The following is a 22,973-nucleotide window of genomic DNA, read 5'->3' on the forward strand; positions in this document are numbered from 1 at the left end:
CTCTCCCAAAGGAAAGATTTAGTTAAAATTACTGTTTATATCAAAAAATTTATTTCCCACAGCACAATTCAAAAAAATAATTGAAATAAAGTTTATAGAACATCTAATAAGAACAATAATGAATAATTTGTGGTCAATTTGTTTAATACTTATATTTCACATGTATGACAAAAGGATAAAATAAAAAGGCTTCAATTCTGAAAAACTCTGAATTTCTGCTTTTTTTTAATTGAAAAAAGCCCATGATTCTTTGGGAGGAGATAACAAGGTTGTTTTCCAGTCAGATCATAATTTCTACAATTTCTGTAATAACCATAAATTCCAAAGGTTCCCACTCTCCCCGCCCCAATTCACTTTTGGCACCTATGTGAAATGTCACTTCTGAAAAATGGGGAAAAATATGCTGAGTACTAGGTTTCTATCAGTCATCTTTTCCTGATGAAAAACTTTCTGATTGCTGAATTCAGAATATTGACACAAAAAACATGAATGATATGTCATCCATAAAAACCTTTTTTTTTAACTAGATGGTTGTCTCAGAAACAAATTTATATTAGATACAGCAACCAGCTCTCAGATGTGAAGGGGCACTGGCTTTTCTTATCCTGTTCCACTTCTTCTGATTTTAAATTCAGCATTTACTGAGCAATTGTACGAGAGGTAGCCAGGTGTGTGGCACAGCTCTGGCTTCAGTTCAGAACACAGTTTTAACTCATCACGTACTTCAGAAGAACTGAGGATACACTGAAAGAAAACAAGAGAAAAGGTCTTCTCAGCCTCTGCAGCAAGGAGATGGTCAGGATGGAGTGTGCTGGTTACGGGTAGAGGAGCAGGGGCGGGACCTCACGACTGGCAATGAGGAGAGGATTTGGCCAAAGGATTTTTTAAATTCTTATTAGAAAAGTATCATTTATAAAGTATATTGATCTTGTATCTTCATTTATTATAAAGTATACTGATCTTGAATCTTCCTTTATTAAAAAGAAGCTCCTTCACAAAAATCAGGATGCTACAGAAGAGGAACCAGCACAGCCTGTGACTGGCTGATACTTAACTCTGAAGAATGCAACTTTCATACTGAGAAGGATTTCTGAGCTTGGTATTGACCTGCTTGGCCCAACTCAAAAATTTTTTTTTTTTTTTTTTTTTAGCTCTGCTTCCAGTCCACAGGGTATGGCCAAAAGACTTATCCAAAAAGTCCCTGAATTTTCCAGCGTCATTAGAACCTAATGGGTGTTTCTGAGAACTACTGTGGAGCTGACAAGAGCAGGGGAGTCTCACCCCACTCCTTGCCTCTCAAGAGCTAATAAGACATTTTTATTTCAAAGCAGGAGATACTAATGTCATCAAACTGGGGGGAAAAAAGAAGAAACAAGGACAGTCTTTTTAACTACACTTGGCTAACCCCTGCACTACATTCATGGTTAACTTTAGGGAGGAAAAGAGAGATCAATCTCTGCAACCTCCTGACAAAGGAGCCATCCCACGGCAGGGTCAAGGACTTATTTCTTCTGCCAGCCAACGAGTCACAGATATTTTTCCCCATTTACAGAAGTGTGTGTGAAGGAGGTTGGGGAGCACAGGAACAGGCTGAGAGGTCAACGGAAGTCTTGTCTCAAGGAACCCGCCCTCGGTCCTCAGTGGCGACACACTTGGTCCAGCACCTGGGCCTTCACAGTAAGCAACATCTTTCTTTAAAACTTTTCTTGTTCTTGCTGCTTTTCTTGCCATTCTTATCTTTGTTTTCTGACATCTTCTTTGTCCTGATCTCTCTCATGAGGTCAAAGAACACCTGGGGTGGGGAGGAAAAAGCCATTTCATGATGTAATGAAGCAGTTTGACCAAGCAGGATATGTGGTCACATTTTAAAGCATCAAGCCAAATGTATTCTTAGAAACCATGGGTCATCAAAAACAAAAGGTTTAAAGCAAAGGAGAACAATTAACATTAAAAGCATTTTCTGGTTCTACAAAGGAGATATCTCTGCTCACATCACACGGACAGAAGCATCACGCTGTTCTTGCATCCAGTGGCTTACTGCAGAATGATAAAAGCTGTTCTCAGGGTAAGTATGATGAGGGATAAAACATCACCGGACTGAGCCACAGCAGTTTGTGAAACTTACAGACACTGAGAGTGATAACAGTCCTCAAACCTCCCAGTACCTCCCAAGCACCAGGAGACGGAAGGAAGGCACGAGTACCCACTCCTGAAACAATGAACCCTAAAGGCAGGAACCTCATCACGAGCCCCAAGCAGCAGACTTACGTTCTCAGGGGTCGGGGAGAAGCAGAAAGAGCAACCTGTCCCCTCCTCCCACACCTGCGCCTCCACTCCCTGATGTCAGCTAAAGGGGCTTCTTCAGGAGCTGATGAGACCTATTGTGAATGCTAGTGTGTTACTTCGATACGGATTGTCATCATCTGCTCCCAGCACCCATGCCTGGGTAATGATTATACACCTCCTACAAAGAAAGGTTCATGATTTCTCATGGAGAAGATGCCAAATGTGAGACTCAGAGTAGGCTTTTACCTTTGGACACTTGCACAGAACAACAGACTCCTGTTACTTTCCTAGGGAAAGTGAGATCAAGCTTTCTGAATGAGGGCTCCACAGGCACTCACCACCAGCTCAGGGTATAGTGAAGGATCCCCCAAACTGGATCAGGCTAACCTAAGTATCCCTTCCTTCCCTTCAGTCTCTCAGGAAAGCACACCCCTTGCTCCGCCCAATAGTGGCTGAAGTGTCAGTTGCTCAGTCTTGTCTGACTCTTCGTAACCCCATGGACTGTAGCCTGCCAGGCTCCTCTGTCCATGGGATTCTCCAGACAAGAATACTAAAGTAGGTAGCCATCTCCTTCTCCAGGGCAATCTTCCCAACCCAGGGGTCAAACCCAGGTCTCCTGCACTGCAGGTGGATTCTTTACCAGGGAAGCCCAATAGTCACTGAGAACAGCTTCAAATATTGCTGGATTTTCTAACAGCAAAAGGCAGAAGGGGGAAGGGTGTATGTCCAGCATCAAATGTTGACCAAGCTGTTCACTGGCCAGTCTTATCAACAATCCCCTTCCCTGTGAACTGTTGACAAGTGAATACAATGCTGCCTGTTGGTCATCAGTTTCTGCTGGTTCCTGTTTGGCAGGTCCAGCAGGTCGGGGCAGGAAGGGCAGATGACAAGCCGCTCTGTGACAGCCCCTGCTCCCCACGTCCACAGTTCCATGCCCAGCAAGTCATCTTGATTTTTAAAAAATGAAGTATGTGACTGGATTTCCTGTGTGTTGTAATTCTATGGCTAGAAAACTATTTGATAAAAATGGAAAGATTTGGAAACATACAAGAATCAACGTAAGAGCTAACAGAGAAAAAGGAGCTGCCGAAGGAACCTGCTTCACACTCCAGACACAATTAAACCGATTTATGTTGTTGGAGAGGCTTCCAGAGTGAAGCCCTCCTGACACCAACATCCTAAATCTTCCAGCTGGCTACAATAGCGCTTGGTATCATATTTCTTGCTCTTTAGGAAAGAAGCAAAGGAGAAGTGAGAAGGAAGTGGGGGGGATTCAGATGCTGTGCAGATGGAGCAGATGTGTCCACTACTTGGCTGCAAAGCCATATATGTAGGTTTTACGGGAGCCATGTTATGATGTCAGAGCTGAGGAACAGGGTGACGGCAGAGAGAAAGTCTCAGCTTTAGATGCTCTGGGGTAACCACTCTGAAATTTTTTTTTCTTCCAAAAAACACATTATTGACAAACAGATCTTTGTAGAAACTAACGCCTGTTGCTATAATATGTCTCTAGTCAATAACGTGTTAAAGGGCTTCCCTTGTGGCTCAGTGGTAAAGAATCTACCCCCCATGCAGGAGACATGGGTTTGATCCCTGATCCCGGAAGATCCCATATGCCAAAGAGCAACTGAGCCTGTGTGCACCACAACTATTGAGCCTGTGCCCTATAGCCTGGGAACCGCAACTACTGAGCCCACACACCATAGAGCCCATGCACTGCAATGAAGAGTACCCCCACTCCTTGCATCTAGAGAAAAGCCCACACAGCAGTGAAGACCCAGCATGGCCAAAAAAATACAATAATGCATTTAAAAGGCCTTGCATCGCTGGAAGGTGGTTTTTCAACTGTTGGTATTTATCACTGTCAAGGTTATCCTTTCCTTAGCTACAGGCGTTTGAATGAGAAAGTACTCTGGGGCTGAGGAAGAGAGAGTTCCCTAAAGAGCCAATTCCTGGGAGAAACTATGATGCAGGGACTAAGTTATAAAGACAGGACTCCTGGGCTCTACAGGGGGATAGGAAGGTGAAAAGGACAAATCTATCCAATTCGTGAAAGTGAAAAGTGAAAGTCAGTCAGTGGTGTCCAACTCTTTGCAACCCCATGGACTGTAAAGTCCATGGAATTCTCCAGACCAGAATACTGGAGTGGGTAGCCTTTCCCTTCTCCAATGGATCTTCCCAACCCAGGGATTGAACCCAGGTATCCTGCATTGCAGGTGGATTATTTATCAGCTGAGCCACAAGGGAAGCCCAAGAATACTGGAATGGGTAGCCTGTCCCTTCTCCAGCAGATCTTCCCGGCCCAGAAATTGAACCGGGGTCTCCTATATTGCAGGTGGATTCTTTACCAACTGAGCTATCAGGGAAGCCCACCCAATCCGTCAATAAGAGCAAAACCAAGAGGGCACCTGACACAGCCAGCCCTGCCCCCAGAGTGTGCAAGGACAGGGCCTCCACAGCCATGGCCTCACCCGCTGGGCTTCCATTTGGCCAAAGGCACGCACCTGACAAAGGCTGGCGTGTGGGTTGGACCATCCCTTGTGCTTCTCGTCCTGATGCTAGGATCCGTTCCCCACCCCGCCACCCCGGTCTCCCCAGAGCAGCTCCCCCACGAGCAGCAGATGGCGGGCGGGGGACAACCCACCTTGTCCACGTTGGCCCGTGTCTTGGCCGAGGTCTCCACGTACTGCACACCCCACTCCTCGGCCTTGGCCCTGGCCTCCTCCACTAGCACCTGCCTCCGCTCCTCCAGGTCAGACTTGTTCCCCACGACGAGCAGTGGGATTTTATCTTCTTCAGCTTTAACGCGGAGGATCTGTTCCCTGTGGTGGTGGATCAAGAAGAAAGCAGCTAAGAAGGCTGGATGAAGAGCCCAGTTCTGCCAACCCAGGCAAGACAGCGGGCATGGCTGAGGGAGCTGCCATTTACAGCCCCTCCTGAGGAAGCACCCCCTCCACCCTGTGGTTAACTGGAGTTCCTCAAGTCTGGTTTCAGTTTGCCACACTAGAGTTACTCGGGGTGCGCATTACAAATGCAGGTTCCTGGGCCCATAAGTAAATGTCTGGGTAGGAGCCCAGGATTTTGCACTTCAACAGCATCCCCAATTTATGCTTCTGCAAAAACAAAACCAAAAAAGGGAAAACTTGGGACCCTCTGGGATAGAAATCAGATAAAAGAAATATCTTTATATACAAAATGCGTAATAATTACGTTGGGAGAAAAAAAGTCATTTCTTTGTAAGAATATAGAAAGTTCAAGTGGTAAGTTGTAAAGTCATGTCTGACTCGCTGTGATCCCATGGACTGTTGCTCTCCAGGCTCCTCTGTCCATGGGATTCTCCAAGCAAGAATACTGGAGTTGGTAGCCATTTCCTTCTCCAGGGGATCTTCCCAACCCAGTTGAAATTCCCTTAATTCCAACCCAGGGATCAAACCCGGGTCTCCTGCATTGCAGGTAGATTCTTTACTGTCTGAGCCACAGGAATATAGAAAGGAACAGTCTATTAGCAGACCATGAAATCAGTGTAGCAAGTACAACTGGTAATTCTTTTTACCTCAGTGAAATAGAATATTACAAAAAAGCAAAGAAACACCAGAGGGATGCTCAAGTAGTAACAGTAAGTATGGTTTGTAAAACTCTTGCTTCAACTCTAATCTGCATGTGTGGCCCCCCTGCCCTTCCCCCTAGTTCTGTGAGGCAGGAACCCTACTTCAACGTGCATAATTTTTCTACTACAAAGTGGTGGGAGAAAATTAAATACTCCAAGGCCTACAGAAAAGTACTTCAAAAACATCTTCTCTAAAGTAACCGTTACCTGTAGCACATCAGACTTGACCTCCACTAAAAATAATCAGCTTTCTAAAATTATTTTTTAAAAATCATATGTTTCTGTGTGTTGATTTTATATCCTGCAACTTTACTATAGTCATTGATTAGTTCTAGTAATTTTCTGGTGGAGTCTTTAGGGTTTTCTATGTAGAGGATCATGTCGTCTGCAAACAGTGAGAGTTTTACTTCTTCTTTTCCAATTTGGATTCCTTTTATTTCTTTTTCTGCTCTGATTGCTGTGGCCAAAACTTCCAAAACTATGTTGAACAGTAATGGTGAAAGTGGGCATCCTTGTCTTGTTCCTGACTTTAGGGGAAATGCTTTCAATTTTTCACCATTGAGTATAATGTTTGCTGTGGGTTTGTCATATATAGTTTTTAGTATGTTGAGGTATGTTCCTTCTATTCCTGCTTTCTGGAGAGTTTTTATCATAAATGGATGTTGAATTTTGTCAAAGGCTTTCTCTGCATCTATTGAGATAATCATATGGTTTTTATTTTTCAATTTGTTAATGTGGTGTATTACATTGATTGATTTGCGGATATTGAAGAATCCTTGCATCCCTGGGATAAAGCCCACTTGGTCATGGTGTATGATCTTTTTAATGTGTTGTTGGATTCTGATTGCTAGAGAAAATAGAGAAATTAAGGAAACAATTCTATTCACCACTGCAACGAAAAGAATAAAATACTTAGGAATATATCTACCTAAAGAAACTAAAGACCTATATATAGAAAACTATAAAACACTGGTGAAAGAAATCAAAGAGGATACTAATAGATGGAGAAATATACTATGTTCATGGATTGGAAGAATAAATATAGTGAAAATGAGTATACTACCCAAAGCAATTTACAGATTCAATGCAATCCCTATCAAGCTACCAACGGTATTCTTCACAGAGATAGAACAAATAATTTCACAATTTGTATGGAAATACAAAAAACCTCAAATTATAAAACTCCTAGAGGAGAACATAGGCAAAACACTCTCCAACATATATCACAGCAGGATCCTCTATGACCCACCTCCCAGAATATTGGAAATAAAAGCAAAAATAAACAAATGGGACCTAATTAAACTTAAAAGCTTCTGCACAACAAAGGAAACTATAAGCAAGGTGAAAAGACAGCCTTCAGAATGGGAGAAAATAATAGCAAATGAAGCAACAAACAACTAATCTCAAAAATATACAAGCAACTCCTACAGCTCAATTCCAGAAAAAGAAATGACCCAATCAAAATATGGGCCAAAGAACCAAATAGAGATTTCTCCAAAGAAGACACACAGATGGCTAACAAACACATGAAAAGATGCTCAACATCACTCATTATCAGAGAAATGCAAATCAAAACCACTATGAGGTACCATTTCACACCAGTCAGAATGGCTGCGATCCAAAAGTCTACAAGCAATAAATGCTGGAGAGGGTGTGGAGAAAAGGGAACCCTCTTACACTGTTGGTGGGAATGCAAACTAGTACAGCCACTATGGAGAACAGTGTGGAGATTCCTTAAAAAACTGGAAATAGAACTGCCTTAAGACCCAGCAATCCCACTGCTGGGCATACACACTGAGGAAACCAGAATTGAAAGAGACATGTGTACCCCAATGTTCATCGCAGCACTGTTTATAATAGCCAGGACATGGAAGCAACCTAGATGCCCATCAGCAGATGAATGGATAAGAAAGCTGTGGTACATATACACAATGGAGTATTACTCCACCATTAAAAAGAATACATTTGAATCAGTTCTAATGAGGTGGATGAAACTGGAGCCTATTATACAGAGTGAAGTAAGCCAGAAAGAAAAACACCAATACAGTATACTAACGCATATATACGGAATTTAGAAAGATGGTAACAATAACCCTGTATATGAGACAGCAAAAGAGACACTGATGTATAGAACAGTCTTTTGGACTCTGTGGGAGAGGAGAGGGTGGGATGATTTGGGAGAATGGCATTGAAACACGTATAATATCATATATGAAAACGAGTCGCCAGTCCAGGTTCGATGCAAGATACTGGATGCTTGGGGCTGGTGCACTGGGACGACCCAGAGGGATGGTACGGGGAGGGAGGAGGGAGGAGAGTTCAGGATGGGGAACATGTGTATACCTGTGGCAGATTCATGTTGATATATGGCAAAACCAATATTGTAAGGTTAAAAAATAAAATTAAAACAAAAACACGTATTTAAAAAAAGTAAATATTCCACTTCCATTATTTTGATCCAGGGGGAACATGTCTACTTCTATAAAAGACCCCTTCAAAAACATTTTGTGGAGATCTGTATTGATTTTTATATAATATAGGGTGACATTTCATAATAATAAAAATACTTAAATTTTTTCCATACAGTCAATTGAAGTACCAGATATCACATTTTTTTGTTGAAGCACCAGTTGATTTAGTGTTGTGTTACTTTTAGTTGTATGATCAAGTGATTCAGCTGTATATATATTCCTTTTCATATTCTTTTCCCTTACAGGTTATTACAAAATGTTAAATATAGTTTCCTATGCTATACAGTAGGTCCTTGTTGTTTAATTTATATACAGTAGTGTGGATTCCAAACTCCTAATATGTATATCCTTCCCTTTAAGAAAAATGAAAAAGAAAAAACAGTAAGTAGATGCTTGAAAATTGCCTCTAAGTAGTTTTGCCACATCCTGCATTTCACAGGTGTCAAAGAGCATGCTGTGTTTAGAAGTTATGTGGTCAGTATATATGATGAGCAATAAAAACTGACTGCTTTCTGGCTCATTAGGTTTACAGAAGCGTGACTAATGATCTCATTGATAAACTAGCACCAAGTTCTGATGTAACAAAACTACTTCTCTAGTTTATGGATTATGTCCAGGAAAACTTTCAAGGAAAAGATAGTATATTAATGTTTTATTTATGTTGGGGCTTTTCCATTTGGAAGATAAATGCAGAAGTGCTGTTTTTAAACTGCTAACAGGCGCGAAGTGCCTGAGTTTAACCATAAGGGCTCAGATAGCCCACACGCATCCTGTGCACCGTGGGAACCTGGGCAGCTCTAGGGCTCTTCTTTTAACTGCCCAGAGTTCAAGCCACAAGCACTAACTTGTCCTTTCCCTTCTTTCCAAACAAAGCCTTTCTCCCAGGAGGAGGTGCCTGTGGTGACCCGGGGACAGGACATGGTGGCCCTGTTACTCTCGGAGGTGACCTCTACTGTCAGCACATCCCCTTCTGGGGAGTCTTGGGGCCGACGGGAAAGCAAAGACTCAGGACGGGGCGAGAGACAAGCTGGTGTGTGTGCTGCCCTGCTCTGCCTCAAGGAGGCATCCAGCGGGACTGTGCGGAGGCAGGCCTAGCTGTGAACATGGGGGCTACTTTCGGAAACCTCTGGCTACGTCAGAGAGAGCTCCAAATTCACAGGATTTCTCCCAGGGAATCCTAGCCATTTAACTGCTCACAACACACACACCCTAGTTGCCGAGAACTGTTGATATTCACCCTCGGGAGACTAGAGACCATGAGGATGACAAAGTGAGGCTCTACCTGCCTCCTTTCCCCTTGCTCTGCAAGGGTCCCCAAGGCCTCCCTCCCAGCTCACTGATGTTCCTTCCACACCTTGAGGGCATTTTTGGCTTCCTCAGTTTCATCTTTGGCTTATGGCCTTCATTTCTGACCAGAACTTGCTAAAGAGTGAAAAAAACAAATCACTGTTTTCTTCTTCCCCTCTAGATTTGGTTCTTAGAATAAAAAGTCATCTGAGACTCCCCTGGCCATCCAGTGATTAGGACGTGGCACTCTCATTGCCAAGGGACTGTGGGTTCAGTCCCTTGCCAGGGAACTAAGATATCCTGCAAACCATGCCTGGCAACCAAAAATATGAACAGTCATCTGGACAGGTCTGCTTCCAAGGAGGGGGGATGAAAAACCAAGGTGTGTAAAAGATGGCAAGGGGATGGGGCAGAGAGAGAGATCTTACCTGCTAGAATCCCTGGAGCACTGAGCCCGCACACTGCACACTATTTCTTTATAACAATGAATTTCATGATTTCAAATAAGTGATGGCAGTGAACACTCCCCACGTGCCCATATGGTGAGAAGATACAGGCCACCACACAATGATGGTTCTACTTGGGAAATTTAGCCTAACAGCATTTCATCTCATCAGTAAGAGATTTTCAGGACAGGAAACAGAACACTAAGTACACTTGCCCTGGGTCACAAGACTGTGACAGGGCAGGGACTCAGGCCTGGCTCTGTGTGACTGAAAGCCGGCACTTCCCACTCCATGGGTTACGTGTCCCATGGGAGCAGCATTCAGACCTGGCTCTGTGTGACCCAAAGCCGGCGCTTCCCACTCCATGGGTTACGTGTCCCATGGGAGCAGCACACAGTCACTCTGACCCTGGCGTCCATCTCCTGACATCGGAGGTCTCAGAAACCTCAAAGTAGAGCAGAACTATTCACTTTTTAGCAAAATTATGAAAAGAGGTAAAGATCGTTAACTCTTACCAACCCCTGCCTCTCAGGATTTACATGAAAACTAACAGGTTCCTGACTATATGGAATGGCTTTGTCCTCTTTAGGGACAACAGATCCTTCATTAAGATCATTTATATTTGGAAATTATAAACCGAGGAAGCCCAAAGAAAATATAACAAACGATGAGCTATAATGTGCCAAGATCCATAAAGCCCCAGAAAGTTCTTTAGACAGATTTGTTCCTGATAAGAAGGCTCAACCCTGGAGGTGTATGCTTAACCCCAAACTCCTTCCAAGGCTGAGACACGACCGAGGGCACAGGGCCTGCTGGAGACTATTTCTCGTCAAACGCACCTGAATTCGGCAGTTGCTGTGAATGACTCATGCTCGGTGATGGAGAACACGAGCAGGAAGCCCTCCCCGCTCCGAAAGTAGTTGTCACGGATGGCCGCATAGTCCTCCTGTCCCGCCGTGTCCAGGATGTCTATCTGCACCTCTTCCCCATCGAGGACCACTTTCTTCCTGTAACTGTCAGCCTTGGTAGGTTCATAGTCCTCCACGAACTGAGCAAACAGACAACACGATCAGTAATTAACAAAGTTCTAAGAGAGAAGAAAAGCTGCCAAAGAAATAAATTTCAATATATGGGCACTTTGCTTATTATCAACTGAGTACTGAGTGTGGATAATTATCACACCATGTGTAAGGCACTATAAAATAAAGATAATCCCTTACGTAGTATTTCTGTTCTTTGCTCCTTTCAATTCTACCATTTAAATTTTTTGTTTAAAAACAGTAAGAGCAGATATTCCCATTTTACAGATGAGGACACCAAGCAGAGAGCAGAATGCTTGGCAATATTCTTGTCAGTATACAATTATAATTAAACACTGGTGAGGGTAAGAAATGGAAGCTCTTATTCATAATCAACAGAATTATAAAACTCATCTGAAAAGTAATTGGTCAAGAGGCACCAAGAGGCTTAAATAACTGTACAACAAGATAAACTCCAAATGGGTCAAGATTAAATGTTAACAACAAAACACTCGAGAACTAGAAGAAAACATGGGTGAAATCCCTTTATTACCTTGAAGTGGGGAAGGCCTTTTTAACTATGACTCAAAATCCAGAAGCCATGTAAGAAAAAATTGATAAATTAGACTACATAAAAAATTTTTAAACTTCTGTATGGCACAACACACTATAAACAAAGACAAACGACAAACAGGGAAAAAGTATTTAAAGCCGTATCACAAAGAGCTATATATTAACTAGAAACAGGGAGAGACAAAAGACCAAGCTGATGGGGAAAAGTGGCAACAGACAAATAATACACAAAAATAAATATGTGTGATGCTAAACACAGGAAAAGATGTTCATACCCACTAATAAAATAAAAATGGTAACTACACAGAGATACCATTTTTCACCTACCAGACTGGCAAAAAATCCCAAAGTCTGACAACACACTTTGGGGAAAAGGCCCTCTTGCACATTGCTAGTGGGAGGAGACAACAATATCGTCTGTATGGAGACAAATATGGCAACACCTAATCAAGTTGGAGAAGGTTCGTCCTCCTCCTAGGAATCTAATTTACAGACACACGTGCACAGGAACACACAAGGTTATTCACTGTGGTACCACACGTGACAACAGAAGGTTAAAAACCACCCCACTGCCCAGGCCAGGGATCTACATAATGGAATACTATGCAGCTACTAAAAACAAAGAAACACCCTGGGAGGACAAAGCAAAAGAAAAGCTGTTAAACAGGAAAACTGAAACAAACGAATGTAAATGAATATTAAATTGGCAATGTAGCCCAGCAGAGAAATGAATTAATTCAAGAAACTTTAAAACAGAATATCTGGATAGAATACAACCCACTAAAAGAGACGAAAGACAAAAAAATTTCAAAGAAATGTTAAACTTCCCTCAGTGGTTACATTATTTAGTAATTATGATACAGAGCTATTTTCTTTATATTGCATCATTCATAAAATAAGTATTTTAATGTTATAAGTCAGGATATTCAGGGGATAATTTTAATGACAGCAATGTACTATTAAAATTGACTTCATGCTGGTATAACTGGATATCCACATGTGAAAAAATGAACTTGGGACCCTTATTTCACATCACATACAAAAATTAACTCAAAATGGAGCAAAGACTTAAATACAAGAGCTGAAACTATAAACTCTTAGAAGAAAACAGAAAGTAGAAATCTTCATAACCTTGAATTTAGCAATGCCTTCTTAGATACGACACCAAAAGCACAAGCAGCAAAAGGGAAAATAGATAAACTGGACTTTATCAAAATTTTTAAATTTTGTGCTTTGAAAGACACCACCAAAGTCAAAATACAACCCAGAGAATGGCAGAAAATATCTGTAAAGACTGTATCTAATAAGGAGCTAGTATTCAGAATATATAAATAACTCTAATAACTCAATAAGAAAACAATTTTAAAGTTAAATATTGATTTTTAAATGGGCAAAGGAAGAAAACACCAAATGAAATGAAAAAAAAAATAGACAAAGGATCTGAATAGATGTTATCCAAAGAAGATATACAAATAGCCAAAAAGCACATGAAAAGATGCTCAGCCTGACTAGTCATTAGGAAAATGTAAATCAAAACCATGAGCTACTACTTCATACCCACTAATACTTGGGCCACCTCATGCGAAGAGTTGACTCACTGGAAAAGACCCTGATGCTGGGAGGGATTGGGGGCAGGAGGAGAAGCGGATGACAGAGGATGAGATGGCTGGATGGCATCACTGACTCAATGGACATGAGTCTGAGTGAACTCTGGGAGTTGGTGATGGACAGGGAGGCCTGGCATGCTGCGATTCATGGGGTTGCAAAGAGTCAGACACGACTGAGCGACTGACCTGAAGATGCTGTAATCAAAAAGATGGACAATAACAAGCATTGGTGGGAACATGGAGAAATTATAACCCTCATAAATTGTAAAATGGTGTGGCTGTATATAGAACAGTTTTGCAGTTCCCAAAAAGTTAAACAGAGTTACCATATAATCCAGCAAATTTCACACCAAGGTACACACCCAAGAGAATGTGAGGTGTCCACACAAACACCTGTAGGTTAATGTTCACAGCAGCATTACCCATAATAGCCAAAGGTAGAAATAACCAAATATCAACTGACAAATGAATATCAAAATATAGCATATCCAGACAATGGAATATTATTCAGTTGTAAAAAGTAAGGAAACAGATTCATGCTACAACCTGGATGAACCCTGACAAATTTTGGTAGGTAAAAGAAGCCAGACACAAAAGATCATATATGAGTCTATTTACATGAAACGAGTAGAACAGACAAGTCTGTGGAAACAGAAAGCAGATTCATGGTGGCCAGGGCTGTGGGAGGGGGTGGAGGTGACTGCCAGTGGGTATTAGGTTTCTTTGAGGGGAATGGGAACTTTCTGGAATTACATAAGTGGTAATGGTTGCACAGTTTTGTAAATATACTAAAAATCACTGAATTGTACACTTAAAAGGGTCAATTTTATGGTATGTGAATTATACTGCAATTTTTTAAAAAAGAAATGAAACACTGATACAACTGTAACACTGGATGAACTTTCGAAAGGTGATGCTCAGTGAAAGAAACCAGACATAAAGGTCACATACTAATTCCATGTATATAGAACGTCCTGAACAGCACCTCCATAGGAACAGAAAGTCGCTGCCAGGCTCCGGGTGGGGGCGATAATGAGGAATGGCTGCTACTGTGCAGGGGGCGCTTTTTGAGGTGAAAAATATGTTCCACAATTACATCATGGTGATGGCTGCACACCCGTGTGAATACCCTAAAAATCACTCAATGGTTCAGTTTAAAAGGGTGAGTTTCATGGTACACGAACTCTTCATAAAGCTATAATTTTTTAAAAATTTAAAAATCAAATTGAGGGACTTCCCTGGTGGTCCAGTGGTTAAGAACCCTCCTGCCAACGCAGAGGACACGGGTTTGATCCCTGGTCCAGGAAGACCCTACATGCCGCAGAGCAACTAGGCTTGTGTGCCACAACTACTGAGCCCAAGCTCTAGAGCCCACGTGCCACAACTTAGACCTGAAGCAGCTGAAGTAATTAAAAAATGAAATTGAAAGTATCAACATGAACTTACGGACCCCTTTGTAGAACACTGAAAAACAGCCTTGTGTTATCAATCAACAGCTATTAATTCAAATGATTTTAATTCTAAAAGTAAAGATACTAAAAGTTTTAGTATTAATTTCTCTTACACTCATATAACAATCTTAAAATAGAGAAAATATGAAAATTTGCCCATGCTTCATAGCAGTATCCTCCTGTTAACGTCTTTCCAAAGAGACAAATATATGACTCCCTCAAAAAAACCACCCCAACACCCAGTGTGAACTCAACACCACTGTAAAGCACCTCAGTTGCTTATTTCTGAACTTTCAAGGATAAATGCAGCAGGAGTTCCACTGAGTCCTCTGACACTGGAGTCCAAATGTCCCCGTGTGGCTGCATGGAGGGGCCTCAGTGCCAGGGAACGTGCTCATTATGAGAATATGAGCTCAGAGCCTTGACGCTGACAATTCTGTTAACAGGAGCCACCCTGCTGATTTTGCCAGGCTGCTGGGGTTCTGTCTCAGATGCCAAGACACCAAGCCTAAGGCCAGCCTCACACAGACCCTTTGTCCTGAGCCACCACTCAGCTGACTACCAGCCACTGCCAGAAGTCTCAAAGCAGTTGCCACCAAAATCTCCCCATTGCCAACCTCACTTATCAACAAAGCAAATAGCTAAAAGTCTTCATGTACATTAGGCTGAGGATTTAAAACGTGGCTCAGTTCTAAAGAACCCGGCATCCAGGGCCCTTCAGTCACCCATGTGGTAAAGGAACCTCCCCGCACTGAGCTGTCTCTGGCCAGGCCGCCTGACAGCAGCATGACTGACCATTTAGGCTGGATGATTCCCCGAGTGGGGTCTCCTGTTTGTGTTTGGCAGCAGTCCCGCCCTCTACCCAGTGGGTGCCAACAACTTCAGACACCGCCCATTATTCGGAGTAGGAGGCGGCACAGAATCCCCTCCTTCATCTCCATTAATAGCTGCTCCTCTAACCCCTTCTCCTTAAAGAATCTTAATTCCTCTCCTCACCATCTCTTCTTCCCTAGCCTCTGTTACACGAGAAAAAATAAGACTTTAGGAAGCAAAGTACATTTTTAAGCAAAAACAAAGAAAGACTTCCATAGCAGATCCTGAGATTTGCCTCTCTCATGCAAAAATGTTGTGGGTAAATTAAAGAGATTCTGCTAGATTTCCCCACTTTGGCCTCTGCTGCTGCATATAATAAATAAAAGCAAGTGTCAGAAACAAAAGTATACAAATGCTGGAGAGGGTGTGGAGAAAAGAGAACCCTCCTACACTGTTGGTGGGGGAATGTAAATTGGTGCAACCACTATGGGGAACACTATAGAGGTTTTTCTGGAAACTAAAAATAGAACTGCCACTGGTCAGGCAGTCTCACTCCTGGGCACGTATCCAGACAAGACAAGACTTCAAAAAGACACACGCACGCCTATGTTCACAGCAGCACCATTCACAACAGCCCAGCCGTGGAAGCAACCTAAATGTCATCAACTGATGAATGGGTAAAGAAGATGTGATACACATAGAGTGGACTATTACTCAGCCATAGAAAAGGATGAAATAATGCCATTTGCAGCAATATGGATGGCCTTAGAAATTATCACACTAAGTGAAGTCAGAAGGAGAAAGATGAAGACCATATGATATCACTCTTACATGGAATCTAAACTATGACACAAATGAACTCTTCTGTGAGACAGAAAGACTCACAGAACAGACCTGTGGTTTTCATGGGGGAGGCAGGCTTGGGGAGGGATAGGCTGGGAGTTGGGGATTAGCAGATGCAAACTATTACATAGGATGGGTAAAAAACAAGGTCCTACTGTATAGCAGCACAGGGAACTATATTCAATATCCTGTGATAAACCATAATGGAAAATAATATGAAAAAGAATATATGTATAACTGAATCACTCTGCTGTACCGCAGAAACCAACACAACATTATAAATAAACTATACTTCAATTTAGAGAAAAGAAATTGGTCATGCAAAAACATACAAACAAAAAGTTTCTCATGATAAGGTACAGGGGAGTATGACTCAGGAGGTGATGGAGGTTTTGGCCTGAAGCTTATTCACTGAAGGGCACTCTCTAAAGAAACAAATACAAAATCACACATATAATATTAAATACAAAAATGATTATCTCCAAGGAGAAAAGGAATCACAATTCATTATACATTTTATTAAATGTAAAAATACTCTGGTGAACCCACCCTCGGGAGTCCTTTGTGTGACATTCTCCCCTTGACTGTAGGGGACCCCGACTGGCTTCAAACCAATAGAATATGGCAGCTGTGATGAAATGACCTCATGACTACATTTCTATGTAGGAGGATCTGTCTAAACCACCAGAGATTTGCCTGCTGGCTGGGGAAGAGTTGTCTGCGGAACAGACCATACGACAGAGAACTAGGGGCAACCTCCAGGAGCCAAGGGTGTCATCCTGCATCTGCCAACAGCCAGCAAGCTGGCAGGAAGCTGGATACCCTCCCTGCAGCCTGAGACCCTAGGCAGTGCCCTCAGCTCAGCCAGGCTATACCCCTGACCCCTGGAAATGGAAGTGACGGCTGTGTGTAGTTTGAAGCTGCTGAATGTATGGTAATTTATTACACAGCAACACTACAAATACCATTGACTCCCCAAATCCAGCACAATAACAGTCTTGTTAATTAACTGCCTGGCACACCTCTAGAATACCGTCCTATGTTGTATACACTTGCTGTATATGCTTGAACTATCTTGTCATATGCCAGTGATCCTGAAATATTTCCTATAGAGCATTAAAAACTCATGTAGTCTTTCTTCTAGCTTAGTTGGTTTAAGTTTCTCTTTGATGATCGTTTACAACTTCACAACTACGTGACATTGCTAGTAATGAAGGTTTGAGGACTCTTGGCAAATTTCAGCAACCTCTATCCATCTTCCCTGTAAGAGGCTGTAAGATCTGGAAGAATCTTCCAGACCAGTTTCTGACTCCATGTTTCGAGCCCACCCCTCCTCTGCTTCCCACACACTTTCCGTGCCTGCTGCCTTGGACACACTCGTGCCAGGACATACCCCTGGCCCTGCACCTCCCATCACCATGCCAGACTGAGTCAGGTAGGCGGTAGAATAATCCTGGTGGGCAGCAGACACTGGGACAGCTGGTGATAACCCAACCACATGCCCAGCGATTCCAAACCACACAAATGTGCATCACTGGTTCCCTGCTAGGTGTATCCCTAATCTCACTTCCCTCAGCCATATCCCAAAAGGTCATGGCCATCCAACCCCACACTACCTAGGAGGCGGCTGGACAGGGGGTCAAAGTCTAGTGAAAAGAGAGGATGATCTTAATTGACTGTGGTGAGGATATCTTCTCTTACAAATTCTGGAAAGCATGTGTCATGTGAACACACTGCCAGCAAGAGGCCTCGAGGCTCAAACTCTGGCCTGGGGGCTCTGCCGCAGGACGGGCAAGTGGCCGTCAAGCAGGGACACTTGCCACAGGAATCGAGCCTGTGTCGTCACACTGGACTTGCGCCAGTGCCGTTACACTCAGAAAGTGATGGAAACTTGGAACTTTACCCTGACCAGTGGGACAACTAGAGCACACATGATGTCTGTCACTTGAGAAAAGATGAATTTCTTACAACTCCTCCTCTCTCGCTGTCAGTATGTCCTCCAGATCAACAGTCACAAAGCTAGGTACCTGGCTCACTCTTCAGATTCACCTGTGCAAAGGCGCCCCCTATGTTCCTGCCATAATTCAATCACGGGAATAATGGGAGCAGGGACCCCAAACACCCTGTGCCAGAGCTGAAATGATCACCTAACATCAGCAGTGCAGAGCTTACCCAGGTTAGAACCTGCTGGAAAGCTCTTCAGAAGCCACTGTAACATAATTTACCCCATGACTCTAAAGCGCACGGGGGAACAAGCACACGAGGGACAGGGCAACAGCAGACCCGATGGGGAGGCAGCGTGTGCTGGCGTGTCTTACCTCATCGTACATGAACTGCAGAGTCAGGGCTGACTTGCCAACCCCTCCGCTGCCAACCATGATCACCTTGTGAAGGGCCAGGGAGCTCTGGCTCTTACTCTTGTTTGCAGCCATCCTGCTGGTTTTCTGCGAGACGTGGCTGGAGGACCCAGTGGAAGAGCTGCCAAGGAAAGAAACAGAGACTCAGAGGTGGTTTGGTTTCCAGCCGAAGGAAATCAAATGAAAATGCTATGCTCCGTAAAAGCCTAACTCAGATGTTCCAACAGAGAAGTCACTTATTCAGGTTCCAGGCAGAGATAAAGCCCCAACCACTCCGGAGTCATGGACCAGGAGCAGAGTGAAGGCGAGACACAGAGGAGAAACGAGTGTGCGCATCTGATGCCCCATCACCAGAGAGGCAGGGAGGAGAGCCCCCATCAGACCCGTGGAGGGGCCAGACAGTGACCCCACACCATCTGTGCCCTGGGAACTGCTCAGGGGCCTCAGCCTTGTTCTCTGTATCTTCACGCCCCTGCCCCCACCTCCAACACACACATGCACACAGCCCGCCCCAGGGACCAGAAGGGGCTCTGAAAAGGGTGAGTAAACCTGCTTTTAACAATCAGCATCCCTTCACGATACAGGACAGTTGAAAGGAGGAAAACTCAATTTTTTACTCCACATTGATTTACACTGATGAACCAAAGTGAGTTAAACTTTTCTAAAACAACTGTCTATTACTCAAAATCAGTTTAGCCTCATCAGAAGTGAGATGAAGTATGTAGAACAGAACAACCTTGGTGGTGTGGGAAGAGAAAGTATTCTGAATAAGTACATTCAACACATACCTGAAACTTGGGATCTAGTTAAACTTAAAAGCTTCTGCACAGCAAAGGAAAATCATAAACAAAAAAACAACCTGCAGAATAGGAGAAAATATTTGCAAATGATGCAACCAACAAGGGATTCATTTCCAAAATATAGAAACAGCTCACAGAACTCAAATCAAAAAACAACCCAACTGGACTTCCCTGGTGGTCCAGTGGTTCAGAATCTGCCTGCTAAGGCAGGGGACACAGGTTCAATCCCTGGTCTGGGAAGATCCCGCATGTCGTGGGACAACTGAGCCCATGTGCCACAACTACTGAAACCCAAGAGCCTAGAGCCTGTGCTCCGCAACCAGAGATGACACGGCAGTGAGAAGCCTGCACATGACAACTAGAGAACAGACCCTGCTCGCCACAACCGGCCCGAGAGGAAGCCTGCATCCAACAACAGAGACCCAGCCCAGCCAAAAATAAATACATCTTAAAAAAAAACCCAACCAAAAAATGGGCAGAAGACCTAAAGAGACATTTCTTCAAAGAAGACATACAGCCAGCCAACAGGCAAAGGAAAAAATGCTCAATATCACTAATTATTAAAGAACTGCAAATCAAAACTACAATGAGATACCATCTCACACTGGTCAGAATGGCCATCATCAGAAAATCTACAAACAATAAAAGCTGGAGAGGATGTGGTGAAAAGGGGCAGCCACTATGGAAAACCGAATGAAGGCTCCTTTAAAAACTAAAATAGAGTTGCCATATAATCTACATAAACCAAGTGCCGATTTTTATTTTGAAAGATCTGCATGGAAAATCTCTTTCACATCCGTCAAGGCATAAGGAGAAAGGGTGGGCTTGGGCATGTCATGGGCCCCTGTCTGGTTCTGTCATTTGTGAGATGTGTACCCAGATGCTTGTTACTCACTTTCTCCAAGCCAGTTTTCTTATCTGCAAACACAAGTAAACCATCACCCACCCTACAGGATTCTTCTGAGTATTAAATGAAATAACACATGTGAAAGACCAAAGCACTGAGCCTAGCATGTAAGAGGAACTTAACAGCTAGCTTCCTTCCTATCTCATTGTAAGAGAGTTCTTTTTTCTAATTAGACATGATGGAAACCTACTTCTGACAAAGTAATTTGAAAATACTCCCAGTAGAAAAGTAAAATATGTTTAAACACACATATCATTGGGTAACATAAAACATCATGTTAAATCGGTGGTTCCTATCCTCGGTGGCAAAAGGGAATCCCTGGGGAGCTTTATAAACATCCTGGGACATTCTGATTTTGGTCTGGGCTACCCGGGAACATCTAAATACTTCCCAGGCAATGACAGTAGATGCCAAGGTTGAGAACTTCTATTACATGCACAGGTGAGCTGAGTACAAAGTAAGAAATCCCCAAGTTGGGGAGAAAAAAATCAGAGCAGTAAGAGCTGATATTTCCACAGTTCTGGATGGCCGCTGCTCTTGTCTGTATAGTCAAAGCTATGGTTTTTCCAGTAGTCATGTATGGATATGAGAGTTTGGACCATAAAGGAAGCTGAGCCCTGAAGAATTGATGCTTTTGAACTGTGGTGCTGGAGAAGATTCTTGAGAGCTGCCTGGACAGCAAGGGGATCAAATTAGTCAGCCCTAATGGAAATCAACCCTGAATACTCATTGGAAGGACTGATGCTAAAGTTCTAATACTTTGGCCACCTGATGGGAAGAGCTGATTCACTGGAAAAGACCCTGATGCTGGGAAAGACTGAAGGCAGGAGAAGGGGGCAAGAGAGGACGAGATGGTTGGATATCATCACCAACTCAATGTACCATGAATTTGCGCAAACTCTGGGAGACAGTGAAGGATGGGGGAGCCTGGAGTGCTGCAGTCCATGGGGTCGCAGAGTCAGACATAACGTAGTGACTGAACAACAACTACCACCACACAGGGCGTGGAGACCAGATGCCCACGCCAGGGGCAAGTTGGAACTGAGACTCTTCTCAGTTGGGAATTGAGATGCCAAGACCCTTGAAGCAATGGAAGAAGTTCCCTCTACCCTTCTAGGTTCTTCTGACTGGTCTGAGAATTAACCTGATGTGAGACAGATTAACAGAGACAGTCCAACAAAGTTTAGTAACGCACAGACCGAGGAGAGACCCACACAGACTGAATCACTTGTTCAAATGGCCAAGGAGGATGTTGAGGGTGGGGAGAGTCAGCTCAGGCGGTTACCAGGGAAGCCCAGTAAACAAGGTAAGGTTGTCATGCAGGCTGAAGTCCTGCCTGCTTCACTGATAAGACATTCTAGAGATTCCATCATCATTCTCTTCCTGGTACAGCGACAGAGACGCCCTTACAAACGGAGCTGTACCTGATAAGCGTCAATGTTTCCTACAGAAGTTTAGCTCCTATATGGCTTTTGGAATTTTTTCCATGTCTGTTGTTTCCTGGAAAACAACCATTAGTATGCCAAAGAGACATATCTGGGGGGAAGTAAATTCTGTTCCTCTACAGCACCAAGAGGGGAGGATGACAAGGAAGTGTGTCTGCCTAAGCCCTGGCCGAGGAAAGTGTGCCGTGACACTCAATAACCACAGCACTCCTCCAATGCCAGAAAGTAAAAGAATAAGTAACCCCAGGCTGGTCAGGGGGCTAAACACAACCCCTGAGGAGCAGGGACAGCATGCAGTGAAGACAGCTCAGGATTCCTACAACCAAAGGCCAGATAGGAGCCCACAGCTCCATCCTATGAGACAATTAAGAAACTAACCACCCAGGAGAGCTGGCATCTGTGACAGGCAGGACTTTGCAGATAGCCATTATAAAGAGAGGTATTTGATGATTTTTCACAAAGACAAAACCAAAATGTAAGGAGGACTGCATTATCAAAAGGCCAAGAGTTGAAAAGAATCATTCTGAATGTCTATGGTATTTTTTAAAAGTATTTACTACAGAAAGTAATAAAAATGTAGTGGGGGGAAAGCAAACCCATCTTAGTTCACTGGCTAGGGCCTGAAAATCAGAATGACGAAAGACAGATTCAGGAGGAAAAACCAGACAGGTGCATCTTGCACACACAAAGCAGAGCTCAGTGGTGGTGACTCCAAGGGGACACTTAGAACTTGGGCTCGCAGAGCATCCGAACCTAAAAGCAGTGAGTATTGCAGGGAGGTGACAAGACAAGCCTCAGGGGCCTTGCGCTTCTAGGAGTGGGAAACCGAGGGAAGGTAGATACATGGGGGCCGAACGCATGGTGCCAGCTCTAAGTGGTGCCATCTCTGGCTGATCAGGAATCACCCCGCCCTTCCTGGTACAGAGGGGAAGGCAGAGAATTTTTCTTTGTGTCTGTCACTTTTCAATTGCCTTCAGCTCAAATAAGCATGTCAAAGTGGCATCTCTGGGGGAGGCATACCCTCACCCCCTTCAATGCTCAGTACAAAGTTTAGAAAATAT

The 22,973-nt window shown here is 43.5% G+C and overlaps 1 protein-coding gene across 7 annotated transcripts in view; it reads right to left on the reverse strand.

The window, feature by feature from the left end:
* Positions 1-203: 203 nt before the first annotated feature.
* The window catches only part of RALB (RAS like proto-oncogene B), a 75,214-nt gene continuing 52,444 nt past the window's right edge, over positions 204-22,973 (reverse strand). For all 7 annotated transcript variants that reach the window (XM_070389191.1, XM_005902050.3, XM_070389211.1 and 4 more), the window contains 4 exons: positions 18,722-18,881; positions 10,937-11,145; positions 4,931-5,108; positions 204-1,792 (listed from right to left, as the gene is read on the reverse strand). In XM_070389191.1, the coding sequence (XP_070245292.1) occupies positions 1,673-1,792; positions 4,931-5,108; positions 10,937-11,145; positions 18,722-18,835 (621 nt within the window). In that variant the 5' untranslated portion in view covers positions 18,836-18,881 and the 3' untranslated portion in view covers positions 204-1,672. The remainder of the gene's footprint in view (positions 1,793-4,930; positions 5,109-10,936; positions 11,146-18,721; positions 18,882-22,973) is intronic.

This window comes from Bos mutus, chromosome 2, assembly GCF_027580195.1.
Source record: "Bos mutus isolate GX-2022 chromosome 2, NWIPB_WYAK_1.1, whole genome shotgun sequence".
In the NCBI taxonomy this organism is placed as follows: domain Eukaryota; kingdom Metazoa; phylum Chordata; class Mammalia; order Artiodactyla; family Bovidae; genus Bos; species Bos mutus.